Source organism: Labrus mixtus, chromosome 2 (assembly GCF_963584025.1).
Source record: "Labrus mixtus chromosome 2, fLabMix1.1, whole genome shotgun sequence".
Lineage (NCBI taxonomy): Eukaryota > Metazoa > Chordata > Actinopteri > Labriformes > Labridae > Labrus > Labrus mixtus.
Window position 1 is genome coordinate 14103579 of NC_083613.1, and position 18773 is coordinate 14122351.

The following is an 18773-nucleotide window of genomic DNA, read 5'->3' on the forward strand; positions in this document are numbered from 1 at the left end:
ACACTACATTAACTCTTTGTTGTCAATGAAATTAAGTTAACGCTTGTTTTAAGGAGTAAAGAATCACATTTACCCCTCAAGTAACCAACAGGAGTTACTTCTGAAATAAAAGGAACACACTGGAGGGCTAAAATAAAAACACTACATGATATTCATTTATAGAAAGGGTTCTCAAACTTTCAGCTCCAAACCACCAAAATAAGGGTCTGACCCCCACTGTCCTTGGAGGTGGTTGAGGATTATGACGTGTTATTAATTTCCTAAATGTATGACTTTTTTCTCTTAATCTCAGATTTTTTCCCCCCTTAGTGTGGCCCTGATACTCCTTCCTACATTCTAATTTCACTTTGGTTTTATTTGAAATTGAATACCTTCTTCTTATATATTTGAACAATGATGGGAAACATCAACAGTTTTAAGTGGTTTCACATTTTTATCAGTTTCTATCAACCCACACCAAGGGGTCCTGGCCCCCACTTTGGGAACCACTGATTTACAGGAAAACTTCTTCATGGGCTGAGATTTCATTGTGAACCCTGCGGTCATTTCTTTGTCTGTTTTTTAGGGAATTCAAAGGCAGTTCACAAACAACGCACAGGTGATGGTTATCAGCTCAGGCCTTTAGTGCGAGACACCTAAGAGGAAATCTATCTTTAAATATACACACCACATGAACAGCTTTGTTCAAATGGATCCTGCATACATGCCGTCAGTGTTGCATTACAAGGAGGGTCCAGGTGTTGGGATGAGTGTGGGCTCAGTGGTTATTGTTCTATTGTGACTCTTTGTGTGCTGAAACTGTATCAATGCTGGAAATCAGAGGGGACTTAACGTTTATTTTCTCCAACCTGACTGTTGACTACGAGTAAACACTGAGTATTCCATGTCCTTTTATTTCCTCACACAGTAAACAAAGAGTTATGGCTGCATCAGACAAGTCCGTACAATCAATATGCATCAAAACAACGTTTAAAATACTGTATATCGCTCAAATATACAGAACACAGACTGAACCTGTTAGAGCTCACTTCTGTTTATAGGAGTTAATATACCAAATATTCATACAATATTTCTGGATACAAATTCATAATCTGTACTTTAGCATCTTCGTTTTCTTGTATTTTGATGATACAGACATGTCAAGTAAATAATATCATGTCTCATATCAATTTAAAAGTTTTATCTTAGGCTACAAATCGCTCATTTGATCTTGAGACCTGCTTTTGTTTGTCAAAACATAATCCCTGCACATGGGTTCCTGCTGCTCTGAACGAGACTTTACGAGAACATTACAAGACTTAACCTGAACCTGGAAGCTCACTCAACTTTCCCTGTGAATGCAAACAGAGCTGGCCAAGTGGGGAGGAGGGCCTTTAAAGAGACAGCAGAACTCCACACATCCCCTGCTTACAGGTAATTTAAAGGGGACATATTGTGAAAAATCCACGTTTTCAGTGTTTTTGAACATATATTTGGGTAACCTGAGTGTCTACCGACCCACAAAATATGAAATAAACCCATCCAGTCCTTTGTTTGTGGTCTGCATAAGTCTTACAACACAGAGAAAAATGCTCCATTTCAAATGTGCTCTCCTTGTGATGTCACAGTGGGATTCTGGTATAAAAACCCCCTCCCCTCTCCTGGTAGCTCCACCCATGGACTCCACCCCCAGCCTAGAGCAAAACTTTTATGCAGGTCCTGCATTTTTATTCTCGCTACAGAGGAGTGATGTCTACGGGGAAAACTCAGGGGGGGCTCATTGCATTTAAAGAGACACACACCAAAACGGAGCGTTCTGAGAGAGCTGGTTTATACAGGGTCACAAACCTCCTCTGGTGCTTGATTCATGTTATATTTTGACCAAAGCACAGCACAGATGTTTCATTTAGACCACATTTAGACCATTTAGACCACTTACTACTAAGTAAGTAAGTATAAGTTTCATTTTAAGGTGTGGAAAATTCCATGGCAAGACTAATAATGGCCGCCAATTCATTTTGATGCAAAAGGCATTGACATGTATATATATATATATTAGCAAGCTCACAAAGCAGCAGAAATATGACAGCAGAGGAAAAGCACCACAAAGCCTCCCTCCTCTAGGCTACATTAGTAAGGCACAATGTTAAGCTCTACTAGAAGCAGAGTTAGTGTCCTAAATGCATGCTTGGTTAGAAATACATTTTTATCTTTACCTCCAACTCAAATCTCTGCTCATGTTCAGAAAACCATTACAGGTCATGCTACAACCCTTTAAATATATCTTTACTTATTGCAAATACATGTTTCTTACTATCTTTGGATTATCTTCAGGAAATGGTCTCTCTCTCTCTCTTTTATCAGCCATCCAGCTGGCCACTTATGAAGACTTTAAAACTTCAATCATGGTGCGGTGGAAGCAGGGTCCGAAATTAACACCCACCAGGCGCCAAATACAGGTTGATCTACGTACTCGTTTGGCCACATGGCGGCGGAATGTTTGTAGCCAAATAGTCATGTATTATATAACCCGTTTTTTGGGGTGTTTAGCTGCCGCTCTTTTCTCCTGCTCCTCCGTTGTCGGAGCGTCGTTAGGGGATGCTGATAGGACCCACACAGGAACGCCAGCCACCATATTGCTTTTTTCTCTTTTAGTGCATCAGAACAAAGTTAATTTGGTCAAACGGTCTGTTCAAATATTCGCCAATCACTCCAGCCGTGCCTGCATTCATCAACAATCAGTGACTTAATTATAGTAACATTATGCCACCACAGCCTGCTGTAGTCTGTGAACTTCTCCTCACATCTCTGCATTGTATCTAAACACTGAAGATACAGTGCACGCTAAATTCACGCTTCCCGTTTCACTTAGGACCGCAACAGGCCTCCGGAGCAGCCAGTGACACACACACACACACATCCGCTAAAAGGGTGTGCTGCCTAAACCGAGAAATGTAGGCTACTTGTTTTTATAGATAAAAGCAAATTTTTAGTTTTTTGTTTGTAATATTGATGAACGTAGTCCACACGGGCGGATCCAGGGGTGGCGTGGGCACTTCTACTTTGAAAAAAATAAAGGCGAGCAAATAAAATCTTCATCAATTTCCGCGTCTTAAATCTGTGTTGCAATCCAACGGAAAATAACACCTTATTAACTCAATTAAATGTGATTTTTTTTCCATCTACCTGCCACCAAAAAGGTTAATTTCGGACCCTGAGTGGATTGATTCATTTGACCAGTTTCCCGCTCTTTCTGCAGAGTTATGCTTCGTTTACTTTGGAGTCATAAGTGCCGCTGCCCTTGTAAGACGCCACGTAGCCGCTGGAGTCTGGGATGTCCTCACGTCCTGCTTTTCCTTTTCCTTTGCCGGAGTCATCGAAGCGCTCCTTGTGGGCTCCCGTGTATTTGGTCGTATCCGTCAGTCTGTCCACTGCTGCTGCCTTTGCCACTTTCTGAAAACAACAAAAGATCACGTTTTTAGACAGAAAACAGGCAGATATTTAACCTCTTTGATCCTGCAGGTTTTTAACCATACACTGTATCAAACATGGACGTAGTCGCAGTGACATCACCCATCAGATTCTGAAGTGGATTTTTGAAGCCCAACAATGGTGGTCCCCATATTAAAAATGTTGTCACAAACTTTTGATCCTGGCAGCCGGCAGAGACCTGGAGCTGAGGTGGGCCTTTAGCCTCCTGGCAAACAGCTACAACACACCCAACTGTCAGTTGGTATTTAAACAGGGTTGTAAATGAAACTTTTGCAGCCAATCCCTTGTGGACACCAAAGGAACTGCAGTTTTCTGCACATTGGCATTGGTGTCATTTTTCGTCACATTAAAGTCACACATTTTTCAGCCTTTCTGCTTACTTCTTAACTCTCTTTTTGGCATTAATGTAAAATATCAAAGTGCAAAACACTGATGACCAGTGCAAAAGAATGTCTGTTTAAAGCCACATGGTGCCATTTAATGGTACAAGATGACAATAAGTGACAACCCTGACTTTTTCTTTGATTCTAAATGTGGAGCAAATGGATCGGAGCAACGGCAAAGAAATCAGATTAAAACAATAACATTAAAGATGTTAAAAATATTTTGAAACTCCAGATTCCTCTGATGTAAACACAATTAATTAAAAAGTACGGAGGATGACTTAAAGCTGTATGAATCAGAGTTGATCGAAAATGTAACTTTGTTAACCATTAATCCGTTAACAAAGACGTTAACCTCAGTATCAGTGAACCAGTCAATTCCTTTAATATTTAACTTAAGTTAAAATGAAGTTCACTCAAGAAGCCTTTTGGAGGAGAGTGGGAACATCTTTAAGCTCTTCAACAAGGTCCAGCTCCCTTTGGATCAATCTTTGAATCACCATCACCTGAGAACCTAACCAGACGTCTGAAGGTCTACTGGATTCTTCCTGTCGTAATATTCGAACAAAAACGGTCCTGCTGCATAGGTGAGGGTCCTCATGATGCAAATCCAGTGAGTGATTTCATCTGAACACGTTACATCTGTTAAGATCCACAGATAGCTTGGATTGTTCAACTGTATTCTCTGTACTAATTCATGCATTCATGACCTTTCGATTGACACTCATTTGACCAATCAGGACCTTCCATTCAGGCTTCTATAGCCAATAAGAGCCAGAGTAGAAACTGGACTTTCTGTCTCTGCCCTCCATGTTCGACATTACACATGATACTGTAAAGATGTGTCAGTTGATAAAAGGAACAACAACATTGTCTGAAGTCTCGTCTCCTCGAAGAGTCAGGAACATGAGGTCAGCTGACTTGAATTGGCCAAAGTGGACTCAAGTAACGAAAATGACAGTAAAACCAAATTAACTTCATAATTTTTATTTTAAAAAATGTATATAATGACTGTGGGATTAATGGACATGTGCACAGCTCTGGTACTAATATATAAATATGATATACATATACTTACTGTGACTCCAACGTTGGCAGGCTCTTTGCCAGCGATGAGGCCGTAGAGCTGCTGCAGAGCCTCCTCTTTGCTTTTGCCTTTGAAGCGTTTGGGAGCCAACTCCGTCAGGGCCTGGTTGAACTGTTCAAACGTGATCACACGAGCCGACTTGGCCCTGAGGAAACGCGCAGGAAGAAACCACTGAAGCGACTTTAACAGCAGTGTTGTAAAAGCTTTCACACCGTCAAGAGGATACATCATCATCACACAGTATCTAGTAGCCTAATGTATGAGCATGGGGTGGGGGGGGGGGGTTGTTTAAGGGACTGTTCAACACGGTGATGAGACGTCAGCATGCTTCTGTTTGGAGAATCCAGCAAGTCAGACGTAAACACAGGTGCTGGGCGAAGGGAAGGTAGGGTAGCCAGTAGGGGGCCCTAAAGCAGTGGCCTGAAATGTGCAAATTTTGCAATGACTGTAGGAAACCTCCCTAAGGGGGCCCCATCTGACATCACTCATTCTCGTTGCCCTGCTGAACATTGGTTAGAGGAACCGCCAATTGATTTTTTCCTAGGGTCCCAACAGACTCTAGAATCGCAACTGGACGTAAGGCTATGAACTGCTTGGAAGGGGGTTTGGAGAAAAAAATAATTTAGCCACTTAAAAAAGTCCTTATGAATTATTCTAATGAATGCATCTGTTCAGACAGAGCTGGTTTTGTTTTGCTGTCTTTGAGGCATTACCTGGCTTTCATACCCCATCCCCTCCTTGCACCTGCTGTGTACAGGTCCTGTCTTAAGTCCGGGTGTAGAGTCCAAACTAAACCATATATGTGTGTACACAAGTTAGTACCTTTAACTTGTGTTGTTGCTTGGTTGCACCATAGGGATGTACGCTTCATCTTCACTAGGTGATTAAACGTCCAAACTGAGCAAAATATCTCTGCAGAAATTACGTTTTAACTTCCTGTTACCCAACAGGTTCAGCTCAGTTGGTGGAGCAGATAGAGCAGGCAGGGAAGTCTCCTACAACTTTTTTTTCCTAGGACAGCAATGGCAAAGTTTTTTTTTTTTTTAAAGATTTATTTTTGGGCTTTTTGTGCCTCTAATGGAGACATAGGGCAGTGGATAGAGTCAGAAATCAAGAAGCGCGAGAGAGAGGGGAATGACATGCAGGAAAGGAGCCATAAGTTGGATTCAAACCTGGGCCGCCCACCTGGAGGACTATAGCCTCCATACATGGGGCATGCACTAACCACTGCGCCACCAGCAGCCCGCAATGACAAAGTTTGACCCGCACTACTCTGCCTCTGATTGGCCAACCAAACCAAAAAAGGCAACGAGTAGAAGTCGATTAGAGACATCCTAGAGAAACATTTTTCACAGCACACTACTGAATGATGGGATTTTAGAAGTCGGTACACGCTGTAGACCGTCATATTCGCCGCACTACGCCGCTGATAGTTACATTATGGGAGGCTTATCCTGAATGACATCTTACTTGACTTTGCTGAAAACAATGTCCACATCCGTGGTGGTGACGTTCTTGCCGTCGATGACGCGGCAGTCCTTACAAAGCTTAGCGAAGTTCTTGCAGTTCATCTCCTTCCCCGTGGCTTTTGTGTCTCCATGGACCGCGAACTTCTGGAAGGCGGTCTCCACCTCTGCTACAGACGCTGCGCCCTCAGCCATGCTGACGGAGACACAAACTGCACGACTTAACACGTTGTGATCTACTGTCAGACTAACAGGAGAGTTTGGTAACATTTTCTAAACGTTCAAATAAAGAGTGATCACACAAACTTCTTCCCCTTCTCTCCGTCCTCGTGAAGACATTTTAAGAAATTAAAAAGAAACTCATTCAGAGTTATAACGACGCTATAAGCTGATTGATGGTCCGCCTGCCAAGAAACAGCTGCCATCATCATCAGCCTAAGTGAACATTTTCTCTCTCTCTCTCTCTCTCTCTCTCACTCACTCACTCAGATACTTATACTCTCAGATTCATCATCATGTAGACCTTATCCAAGCTGCTCTTGGGCCAATCTAATTCAATCAACTCAATTTCCAAATGGCTGCAGCGAATGGACAACAGGTTCCTTCGCCCCCCCCCCCCCCCAAAACACACACACACACACACACACACACGCACACATACGTACGTATACACACAAACACACACACTTGAACACTAGTCAAATTACGGCTTGCTCAGGATGTACATTCAGTCATATTGGGTTATAAACAATTAAATACTCAAAGCAGCAGCTAATCATTAATGGATTTAACAAATACAACATAACAGCATGTACATTCACACTATAGAGCCAGATGACTTTTCTTGGTAGGAAATCTGATATTAAAAATATACTGTGACATCTGAAATAGTATAAATATAACTGATGACATGTCATTGCTGGATCTAACATAAAAACATTCATTGACCATTTATTGTTGATACTGTGGCTTTAAACAGTGATGCCGAAATAATCAAGTATACCTGCTGAAACGATGCTGCGTTAATATTCAGACGACAATCCTGATTCGCCCGTCACTCACTCGACCTCTTTGTCGTTTTCCTCCTCTTTCTTCTTCTGCTCCCTTCTTGTCTGCCTCTCCTTCCTGCCACTCCCAGGCTCGCTCACAGTGAGGACAGAGATGATGAGATACAGCAGGAGGGAGGAGAGAGAGGAGAGAGAGGAGGGAGGGAGACAGAGAGAAAGGAGGGAGACAGGAGGGAGGGAGAGCGTACCGACCAGCACAGTCAATGACATCATGTCCTCTCTGCCTCTCTTGTGTGCATTCAGTCTCATCAGCGACCGACCAGCCTGTGTGCAGAGCTTGCTTCCTTTATAAAAAAAATAGGAGTTCTGATGAAAAATTTAACAAAAATGTTAAAAATACCTTTTGCTCATTGGTCCATATTCACCAACCCAAGCCGAGCAGTCCCTCCAAGGCCGCTGGTTGAGCCCAAGTTGTTTTTCCTTTAAAACTGCCTGATATCAATAATTTAATATTACTCTACAATTCTACAAATCATTTAGCAGACGCTTTAATCCAAAGAGATGAACATCAGACAGTAAGAACAACACTAGCAAGGAGCTGATATTGCCTTCCTGATATTTTGGCAAGCACAGAAACACCACAGACTGTATGAAGAATAGACTGTGCAACACCTCCCATGTTGCATCTCTAATGTTATACAAACATTAGTCCTAACTCACTCAGACTCTTGGATAAATAACAGTTAGTCCAGAACAGAGCTGAAAGACGGGCGCTGAACTGTGAGAGAAGAGCGTATATCACTAAAATTTCCTTTAGGATGGCCATTGGTGAAAGAAAGGAAGATAATTGATCTGCTTTGCTTTTTTAGAAATATTTCAATGTCTATAATGCAGAATATTTCTTTGTTTTTTAGCTGTAATGGTCATGATTACAATAGTAGGCATCCCCTCAAACACTAACGTAAGACAACGTTCTGTTATGTATCGCAGCATGAAGATGTGATCTTCCATCAGATATTACCAGTCGAACCAGTAAAACTGTTTTTAAAAAGAGATTAAAGAAATAACTAATGTCACAGAGACTCTCATGAATTTATCAATTGTAATACCAATGTTTGATAATTAACGTATAATTTTCTATGTAGAGTGTATATGTACGTCTATTTTACTTGTTAAAGCCCTGACTCACCAATCAGACGGCAAAGAACTAGTGGTGGCAGAGGCCGCCTGTGGCTTCGTCTCACATCTTGGCCAAAAAGTTGCACCTGAACACACCGCAAAGACTACAGCCGGCGGCCAACCATCACCTACGTTCTGCGCATGCGTGAGAGGAAATAACTCTCCATGCCAGCAGGCAGCGGTAGTCCGTTGTTATGATACGAGAAGACCATTTTCACACCGCTGTCGGTCACCACTCATATTATACAGTAGGTAGACTACTAATGGAGAATAATGTTTGATACAAAGTTGAAAATAGCGCTGGCGTTGTTGGTCTTTTAGTGGAAAAAGAAAAGAAGGAGGCGGAGGAGACGAATAAGGAGAAACCGCACTAATGGGTGAAAGCATGGATACTACAGTGGCATGCTCAAGGGGCTTTCATGAACCTGTGAGGAGAGCTGGAGAGAAATGAAACCTCCCAACAGCCAATCAGAGAGATTCCTCTCAATTGTCGAATTCGACATGTCGAATCGGCCAAAAAAAGGCAGACGGGGGCCAACACACCGCAAAAACTAGGGCGACGACCGCTCAACGACAGTCCAACTAGGACGGACAGCCGACGACCTCCTCAGTGTGTCAGAGCCTTTAGTCGTTATTAGGTACTATGCATGTTTTAGTAAGAACAATAATTTGTCCAACACCGTATTTTATTGATTGCAGATATAAGGTGAACATTTGAGAGATTACCTTTTTGACTTGCAGAAGGTTCATCTTCATTTCTTGATTTGTAATTTGCCTTCTATTGTTATTCCATTTTTTTTTGTTGTCTTTTTCACTTCCGTCTTGGACTTTTAATAATTTAATTTGTGTGGATTTTAAATTCATGTTTGTATGAGTGGACACCAGGAAGAGTACTTGCTTCATTGCTCCATACCAACCAAAACGGCTTCTGAGATCTGCAGGGTTAGGCCGCCTAGCAGTTCCACAGTCCAGACTTAGGTCAAAGGGTGATCGAGCATCTTCTGTACTGGCTCCTCAGCTTTGGAACAGTCTTCCTGTTGATGTGCGATCTGCTGACACTGTCTCTGTTTTTAAATCCAGACTGAAGACACATTTTTACACACTTGCCTTTTTAGCTGATAACTAATTTGATCTGTTTTACTTATTACAGCTCTGTTGTGCAATCATATAATTAAGCTTTTGTCATGTTTTTATAATTGTTTTTAGTATCTTTCTTTTAATCTCTTGTTATTTTTTCTGTTTTTGTGGTAACTGCTTTTAACTTCCTTCATTGATTGTCTTGTGTATGTTGTCTCTGGATTGAATAGTGCTATATAAATACATTTTTTATTATTATTATTATTGCTAGTTAGGTGGTGGCTAATGGGGATCCAAATGAACCATAAATGAAAAAAAATCTTGACTCAAGTGTGGTCATTTCTGGACATTTTTAAGAGTTTTGTTCACGTGTGAAAAAACACATCATGGGTGAGTCCCTGTTTCATATCCTGTTTTCCCACTTCTGTTTTTTCCCCCCACTTCATCACGTTCCTCTTCTTAATTAGCTAACATATCTCCTCATGTAACCCAGGTTTATCATTCTCACTCCTTTGTCCCGTCTACGCCGCTGAACTCAGCTGAAAGCTTTCAGTCACTACTGTGCTCTCTTTCTCTCTCACTTACCGTCATTGTCACAAGAGCCCTCTTGTCTGGACAAAGACGAGAACGGCCCTTCAAGAGGACAAAGACCATTGACGAGAGCACGCTGAACAAACGGACACATTACGAGAAACATTATTCCGTGTCACAGCTTATCAAACTGGAGAGCAGGAAAACAGAGCCGGTGTCACACGACCAGATGTGCTACCGTGCAGCTCTGTGCGGTGCAGGGTGCCACCCTCCTGCTGTAGCCAACTCACACTCATTCAACACTTCAGGATGGAAGTGTTTTGATTTTTATATAAAAATGTTGATCTCACATGTCAGATATTTTGTGTCTATACAGTGTATGAGAAAAAAAGATGTTATGCAACTTTCATTGTCCAATGAGAATCACATCCATGTGATTGTTTTCTGGTGCAGTGGTGTTTATACTTTTTCCCGTCCTGCAGGTTTTCAGCGTGGTCCTGTGGGTGCCCACATACTGACTCTGTGTTTTGTTCATAGGATAAACACAACTCTTTGTTTTGGCATCATCATGCACCATCATGAAACCCCCAGACTGACACAACCCAAAGGAAAGCTAAATGGTGTGAAGGACTGAGTGACCCTTTAAACTAACAAACTCCTGCACGCTGTCTAAATATACAAAAAACTCATCTCCTCTGCTCTCTATTGGTCTGTTAGAGTGATAAAGGTAGCATTTGCCTCTTTATGTGACACCAAAAGGACCCCTGCTGTCTCTCTCTCTTTCACTCACTCGGCATTTTAGTTTAAAATATGACTGAAGATCTGTAGTTTTTTTTTAAGGTTGGGTACTTTTTAATGCTATCGCTCATTAAAAAAAGGAGATTGTGCCGTTTTAAAAAGCTGGTGTATCAAAAAGTATCAACACCCTAATTTTAGGTGAGCCTCTTTTACTGTTTTTATTTTGCTGACAATTTGACCTTACTGTGTGAGCGACCTGATATTCCTGCTTGTTAAGCAGATTCCTGCACGGTTGAAAGACATGATGGGAAAGAGGGCTCTGTAGGAAGACATCACCCGTCTGTTTAGGGTCAAAACAAAACCTCCCCTATAAATATAAACACTGGTCATCATTGTCTCTGGTTTGAGAAGGAGTTAGATCCTTTGGTTGGACCTCAGCCCTAACCTTAACTTGGCAGTCTGGGGTTTTTAATCCGACGCATATCGACTCTCCTGATTCTGAGTTGGTTTCATTTGTTTCTCGTCGAGCAGCATCATGGCTGAATCTAGCTTCCCTTTCCCTCCAGATTCGTTCTGTCCACTGTGTGCAGACACGCTGAGAGACCCGGTCACCATCCCCTGCGGTGACACCTACTGCCTGGAGTGCATCAAGATCTACTGGGACCAGTTTGATCACATGGGCGTGTACAGCTGCCCACAGTGCCGTGCCACTTTCACGCCCCGGCCCGTGCTGAGACGCAATGTGCCCGACGTGAACCACGAGCCCCTGCGACAGCTTACTGAGCTCACTCCTTTCCCCCACATGCAGCGGGAGTCCTTCTGCGATTTCTGCGTCGGCCGTCGCAACAGGGCCGTAAAGTCGTGTCTCATGTGCCTGGCCTACTACTGCGAGACGCACGTCAAGCCACACTACGAGTCGTCCACCTTCAAGAGGCATAAGCTGGTGGACGAGACGGGCCACCTGGACAGGAAGATCTGCCCCCAGCATGAGAAAGGCCTGGAGCTGTTCTGTCGCTCGGACCAGATGTGTGTCTGCGTGCTGTGTACGGTCAGAGAGCACCGCGGCCACAACATCACCTCAGCAGAGGAGGAGCGAGTCGAAAAACAAGTGAGTCTAAAGTGTCAACGAGTCTGATACCTGGAGGACTAATTAGTCTGATGTGCATTAAATGACTGCATGAAAGTTTTATTTCTGATTAAGGTTCGACGCTTTTTGATACCATGTGTTCTCAAACGGTACATCCTCCGTTATTTCAAGGATTGATGATATCGAAAAGTACAGAAACTTTAAAACAACATCAGACCTTAAGTCATGTTTTTACCAAAAAGCTGAGCCAAAGAGAGAGAGAGAGAGAGAGAGAGAGAGCACTTTCTAGATTGCACAAATATCAAAAGGTTTGCCGATAAGCCTATATTTGCATGCGGTATGGAGCCATTTGAAGTCCCACAAAGTAAAAGTACTGTAATGATCTTGTGCATGCAAGTTATCATCTAAGTTGTATATAAAATGGTACCTTGTTCCCACAAGATATATTTTTTTCATTTTAGGACTTCAGGGACTCTGTAAGACAGTGTGCAGGAGGTTTTGTAATTAAAACAAGAAATGACCCATAGGACTTGTATGTGGTGGTATCAAAAGAGGTATTGAATTATTGGATTTTTACTTGACTCGTATCAAAGTTTAAAAATGGTGTTTATGACAATCTAATAGTTTTAAATTCTCAACCAAAGTTTCATCTGAAATGTTTTAAAGAGGACATATCATACCCCTTTTTCACCTTTTCAAACAGTCCCCTGTGGTCTAAATGAAACATCTGTGCTTTGGTCAACATATAACATGAATCAAGCACCAGAGGAGGTTTGTGACCCTGTATAAACCAGCTCTCTCAGAACGCTCCGTTTTGGTGTGTGTGTCTCTTTAAATGCAATGAGCCCCCCCTGAGTTTTCCCCATAGACATCACTCCTCTGTAGCGAGAATAAAAATGCCGGACCTGCATAAAGACACTCAGGTTACCCAAATATATGTTCAGAAACACTGTAGAAGTGGATTTTTCATCATATGTCCCCTTTAAAGTGCCATTATTGTCTTGTTCATCTAAAAGAAAGTCTTGGTGGTCACCCAGTCGGAGGTCCAGTACATCATTCAGGAGAGGATGAAGGAGCTGCAGGAGCTCAAACATAATGTGGATGTTCTCAAAGTAAGATCACACATTGTCCAATCTAACATTTTACATTTTAAGAGGGTTTTTTGGAATGTGAAATGACGAAAACATTTGAAAATAAATGGCACTATGTTTACAGTTTGCAATCACCTCTTTTAAAACTGACCTCTGATTGGACCTTGCAGAGTGGTGCCCAGCGAGCACAGGCTGAAAGCGACAAGACATTCCATGAAATGCTGCAGGCGGTGGAGCGCTGGAAGGCAGAAATCAATCAGATGATCACGGCGAATATGCAGGCAGCGATGTCGCAGGCGGAGGGCTACTTGGGTCGTCTGGAACAGGAGATCCAGGAGCTGCAGCGCAGAGACGCAGAGCTACGGCAGATCCTCGAGACAGAGGACAACATTCACTTTCTGCAGGTGATGAAAAATAACACAGAGATATTTTAAGATATTTCAGCTGCTGTCACCTTATCTGTTCTGTCCTGTGTATGAGCCAGGCGTTTCTGCATGTAAATTCAAGTTCTTCTCCATGCACGGTTAAATGCTTTGACGTCACCCTGCTTACGGCCACCCTTCCATAACAGGGAGCCTCATCAGTTAAACCTCCTTGATCAAGACTCTCCTTTTCCTTCTGAACAGAATTTCCCCACCCTGTGTGTCCCTCCTGAAGCCATGGTGCCCAAAGTGCTCATCAACCCTCAGTTCTCTTTTGGAGAGATGAGCAAGACAGCCATGGAGATGAAAGAACATGTGGACGACATCTGTAAGAAGGAGCTGGGCAAAATCTCCAAGACAGGTTTGTGTATGGTACAGTAGATTTAGGGCGCACTCACACTAGGCACAGTTATCCCGTACCATGCTGAAGCACGATTGTCCCCCCCCTCCCCATTCCACTGCTGGCCTGCACTCAGACTGCTCCAGGACTAACCGGGTCTGAGCACGGTTACCTCTTGTACATAACATCATAATACAACACATGCATGGTTTAAGTAATCATGAAGCGTGCTTAGTTTACAAGACAGACAGACAAAAAAATAGCAGCAGGCCGTCCACACCAACAATCTCACACAAGTCTAACAAAGTGGACTTTCAGGGTGAAGCATTCTTAGGCACATATTGCCTAGTGTGAGTGCACCCTAAAGTGACAATATATCTTTAAATTGTGTCCATAAATTCGGCATGGTCATCCTGACGCTGTATCATTTCAACAGTGAGTGAAACCCCCGTGTACATCCTTCTGCCAAGAAATGGTGACAAACGACTCAAAGGTAAGTATCTGTGACCTTAAACATGTAACACTTTATACATTAAATTAAAGAGACAAGAAAGATGGAGGTGACAGCTGTGTCTACTAATTTTATGTTAGAAATTATGTAATTCACTTTAGACTTTTACTTCTATGTGTTTTATGTGATTTCAGTTCCTTCCAGACTCGATTTTCAGGAGCCAAAAACCAGGACGGACTTCTTAAGATGTGAGTGAAGAGTGTTTCTCTGTGGTTCATGTATTTGCTTTTTCACAACAGAAATATGGATGATATACCGCATATTGCATTCTCAGACATAATTTATTTATTGTGGGGGTTTCATTCTTGATCTATAAAATGCATCACATCAGATTGTGGTTGCAGACAGGGGCAAACTATCCACAATGGCTGAAGCGATTTACATCAGGAACATCGGCAAATTCAGAAATGTAAACACTTGTGCAAGTCCAAAAACATAAACAAAGCTGCCAACACATAAACAATGCAAATGTTACAGGCACTCCAATTTCACTCTTTGTGAAATTAAAGTATCTAACAGATTTATATTCCTGTGTATATACTTTAAAAAGTAACACAGCACAGTGTTCATTTTAACATAACGCGATACCTGGGCCTCTCTCTCTCTTTCGCTCTCTCTCTGAAGCTGATGCTATTCTGCATTCTTCGTCTTGCTGTGTCTTAGCTCTCCGCAGGAGTCGAGAGGGGTTTTTGTTATGTTGCACGGAGCCGTGAGGTCTTCGCGCATGTCTGCAATCTGAATCTGAATCTCCCCTGCTCTCTCTCTCGCTCTCTCGTGCACGCAGCAATTCTATGAATAAATGAAAAATAAATAATAACAGGTTGGAAACATACTTGGGCGGCCAGAAATATACTTGGGTGGCCCGCCCAGGTATCATCTATGTGTGGGAAACACTGTTCACAGTTTCTGAATTTATTGCACGTTCATCCTTATGTTAATTGTTTCTGCTGTTGTTGAACTAACATGCATAATTAAACCTTGTGTTTTGTGTATGGCTGTGTTTTCTCAGACTCCTGCAAGCTGTCCTTCGATCCGAACACAGTTTACAAAGAGCTGGTTCTGGCCGAGGGGAACCAGAGGGTCACACGGAAAAAGGCGGTCCAGTTTTACCCAGATCACCCAGAACGCTTTGACGGCTTCTCTCAGGCGCTGTGCAAGGAGCCTCTGGCTGGTTTCCGGTTTTACTGGGAGGCTGAGTGGAACGGGGAGTTTTCCATCGGGGTTGCCTACAAGAGCATCAGTCGGAAGGGGAAGAACTCGCACAGCCTGCTGGGCTACAACGACAAGTCCTGGAGCCTCTTGTGCTCAGACTCGGGCTACTCTGCCTGGCACAACAAAGTAGACCGAGACCTCCCTAATGCTCCCAGGGCCTCGCGGCTTGGTGTGTACCTGGATTATGCAGGCAACACCGTGGCCTTTTATTCAGTTTCAGAGACTATGGAGCTTATCCACAGATTCAAAGGTCGTTTCAGTGAGCCTTTGTATGCAGGTTTTGGCGTTGGCTCCTCCGTCACGCTCTGCCAGCTGAAGCAGAATTCCACAAATAACTAAGATTAAACAAACAGGGAAACTGTGGGAAGGCAAGTAAGGCCCTGTGTCCACCTAGCGTTTTTTTTCCAAGTGCTTGAAGTTGAAATTGTTCAATTTTTCAGAAAGGCACTGTTGACGACACAAGCGCTATTTTCAAAATGTTTGATATTCCCCTGTATCGTGTCTTGAACCCACATCCTCTTTGCTTCATGTCTGCTGGAGTATAAAACATACAGTAAAAGGTAACGGAGCAGTGTCGGTCATACTGCAGCCATTGTCAACAGACTGTTGTCATAGAGACAGGACGTGCAGCGCTTTTTTTTCTCAACGCTCCATGCAAGTGCTCTCGAATGCACAGTCAGCGCTTTCCTGCCCAGAAAAGAGTGTTGTAGTTGTAGTAAGACCACACTAAGTGAGAACAAGACATAGACAAGACCAGAGTGCACAAGACCAAGACATTTATGGATCGAGACTGAGTCAAGACCAAGACCAAGACCAAGGCAGGGCAAGACCGAGACTAGACCAAGACCAAGACCATAAATATCACTGAAAAATCATCATCATGTTATGTAGCGGGCGTGTCACTCACAGACTGTAACACCGGGAAATTTGCGGCCGTAACCGAGGGAAAAAAATTAAGCTACAAATAAATTGAAGTGAAAGAGGCATTTTCCTTCTAATTCGCCCAGTCTGAGACTGAGACAAGACAGAGTAAAAATGCATTTAATTCCTTCAAAAAGTCTCAAGATCGGTCTTGTGACTGCCGGAAGAAACGCTAGGTGGACATGGGGCCTAAGAAAGCTATCAAACTACTACAGTGTACAAGATGTAATATTAAGATGTTCATAAAAGGAAAATTTCACTGTACATAAGAAAGACATTTATTTTAGATAATTACTCCAATATGTTGTTTAATGTAAGTTAATGTCTGAATTCCATACATTGATTTAACAAACAGCAACAGGAAAAATATAAACTCTGGTAATAATAATGAAAGAAGATGTTCTCTGTTCAGCTGTGATGTATTTATAAGCATTAACATGAAGTGGCTTTCAACAACTTGCAGACAGAAAACTGAACACACTTCATGAACTGCTCTGTCGATTAGTTTGTGTGATGTCAAAATGTACTGTACATCTTACGACAGAACTTTTCAGGTATTTATTTCATGACATAAAGCATCTTTCATAATACAAGTGAAAAGCAAAAACAAAAAAACGTGTAGGTAGAACTTTGTGATAGAAAATATAGATTATAACTAGGACTGACAGCGTTAACAAGTTAATGCAAGAGATTAATGTAGAGACCCTAAAGGTCACATATTCTGCTAAATACACTTCATCATATTTCTCTCACTATTATGTGTCTCTAGTCTGTCTATAAACCCCCAATAATGAGAAGAGTCCATCCTCTCCGTCCTTTTCCTGCTCCACTTTTCAGAAAATGTGTGCTCAAACAGGCCGTTTGGAGATTTTCCCTTCATGACATCACAAAGGGCAGTAACCCCTCCCCCAGGTGGGTGACACTCCCACAGCTAGGTGTTTGTTCTGCCCTCTGAGTCTGCCTTCTCACCGTAAACAATAGGTCATGGAGGGAGAAAGACCGAGGCACCCAAGCCCTTCCAGAGAGGGGGCGTGGTCAAACACAGCTCATTTACATTTCATGTTCAATGCCAAATGTCCCTGTTAGAGTGAGGTGAAGCACAAAAAAAGTTCACTGCAGGGATTTACTGTGCAGGGGACTAGTCTGTAAAGTCCATATTTATACTAGATTTCCTTTGGAGAATCTTGCTCAAAAAAAGAACCAGTGCAGTTTGTCAGTGCAGTTTGTCAATTCCTAGAACTTGACTTTTTTACTCCTCTGCACGAAGCCATTTTCAGATGATTTGTTAGCATCTCTTGTCTTTGTTTAGCTCTACTTCTCCCACACGCTGCATCTAACGTAGTCTGCCGAAGCCTCGCTCCACTGTTTGTTTTGTTGAATGATTTGCTGGTATCAACTGAATGTATTGCATTTAGGTGGTATTTCAGACTGGAAGTACTCCGGTGATAAGAAAATTCAACTTCGCAGTGGTTACAGATAACTTTGGCTCTGTCGACTGCGCCGTCTGGAAGAACTTTAAAATGAAAATGGCCATGTAAAAGTTCCGTACCCTTCTCCATGCTTGATTATCCGCCAATTATTTTCTGACTGTTTCCTCTTTCCTGTGAGCGCCGCAGGAGTCATGCGCAGCAATAAGCAACATACTAGGCTCGCTCACGATGGAATTTTACAAAATAGAAGCCAGTGAGCAACAGACTTTTACAATAAGAAAATAAATAATAAAAAACTGCGGTAATGCGAGATAAAATAATTGTCGGAGATAATTAATTAATTAGTGAAAATAACGCGTTAACTTTTCCAGCCCTACTTTATAGGCATGATCAAATCACAGGATCAGAGTGGATTTAGAACAAGAAACTTCACAAACATGTTTTGAGGAGCTCTGAGACTTATTTACACTGGTTGAAGAGGAGGAGAATATGTCACCTTTAACGCTTTAATTGTTTTGTCTATGCAAATGTATCATATGACTTTCCTGCCAATAAACATGAAGCCTCATTCAGATTAATAATTATTTTAAAACACATTGAACGATGTTTAAAAATCAGTGATGCAGACTCAGCAGAGAAAGGGAGACCTGCGTTCGTCTTAGCGGGCAGCAGAAAGAGTGCTGTGATGGACTGAAGTGATGATGTGATATTAAACTTCGATCATGGAGCCTGATGTTCCTCTACAGTTCTGTGGATTACCAGTAGACCAGCATCATCACATGGGCATGCACAGGTGTGTATATGGTCACATGGCAAACCA

The 18773-nt window shown here is 42.4% G+C and overlaps 2 protein-coding genes and 1 long non-coding RNA gene across 4 annotated transcripts in view; 2 read left to right on the top strand and 1 right to left on the bottom strand.

Moving 5' to 3' along the window:
- LOC132994583 (uncharacterized) overlaps window positions 1-18521 on the top strand; it is a 106467-nt gene extending 87946 nt beyond the window's left edge. Inside the window, exon 2 of the long non-coding RNA XR_009676719.1 lies at window positions 18338-18521. This is a non-coding gene — a long non-coding RNA (uncharacterized LOC132994583). The remainder of the gene's footprint in view (window positions 1-18337) is intronic.
- On the bottom strand, window positions 890-7570 carry tppp2 (tubulin polymerization-promoting protein family member 2). 2 transcript variants are annotated; one of them, XM_061052906.1, is made up of 4 exons: window positions 7411-7570; window positions 6412-6603; window positions 4933-5086; window positions 890-3432 (listed from the first exon to the last, which is right to left on the bottom strand). In XM_061052906.1, the coding sequence occupies exons 2-4, from the start codon at window positions 6600-6602 to the stop codon at window positions 3241-3243; spliced, it is 537 nt and encodes a 178-aa protein (XP_060908889.1). In that variant the 5' UTR covers window position 6603; window positions 7411-7570; the 3' UTR covers window positions 890-3240. The 2 variants fall into 2 exon arrangements, with proteins under 2 accessions (XP_060908889.1, XP_060908888.1); XM_061052905.1 differs by having other exon boundaries at window positions 6412-6619; window positions 7411-7566.
- ftr84 (finTRIM family, member 84) lies at window positions 11357-17116 on the top strand. The gene is made up of 7 exons (XM_061064664.1): window positions 11357-12047; window positions 13043-13138; window positions 13288-13521; window positions 13744-13900; window positions 14316-14372; window positions 14525-14578; window positions 15400-17116. Exons 1-7 carry the CDS (start codon window positions 11475-11477, stop codon window positions 15939-15941), a joined length of 1713 nt encoding a protein of 570 aa, XP_060920647.1. The 5' UTR covers window positions 11357-11474; the 3' UTR covers window positions 15942-17116.
- Window positions 18522-18773: the final 252 nt, after the last annotated feature.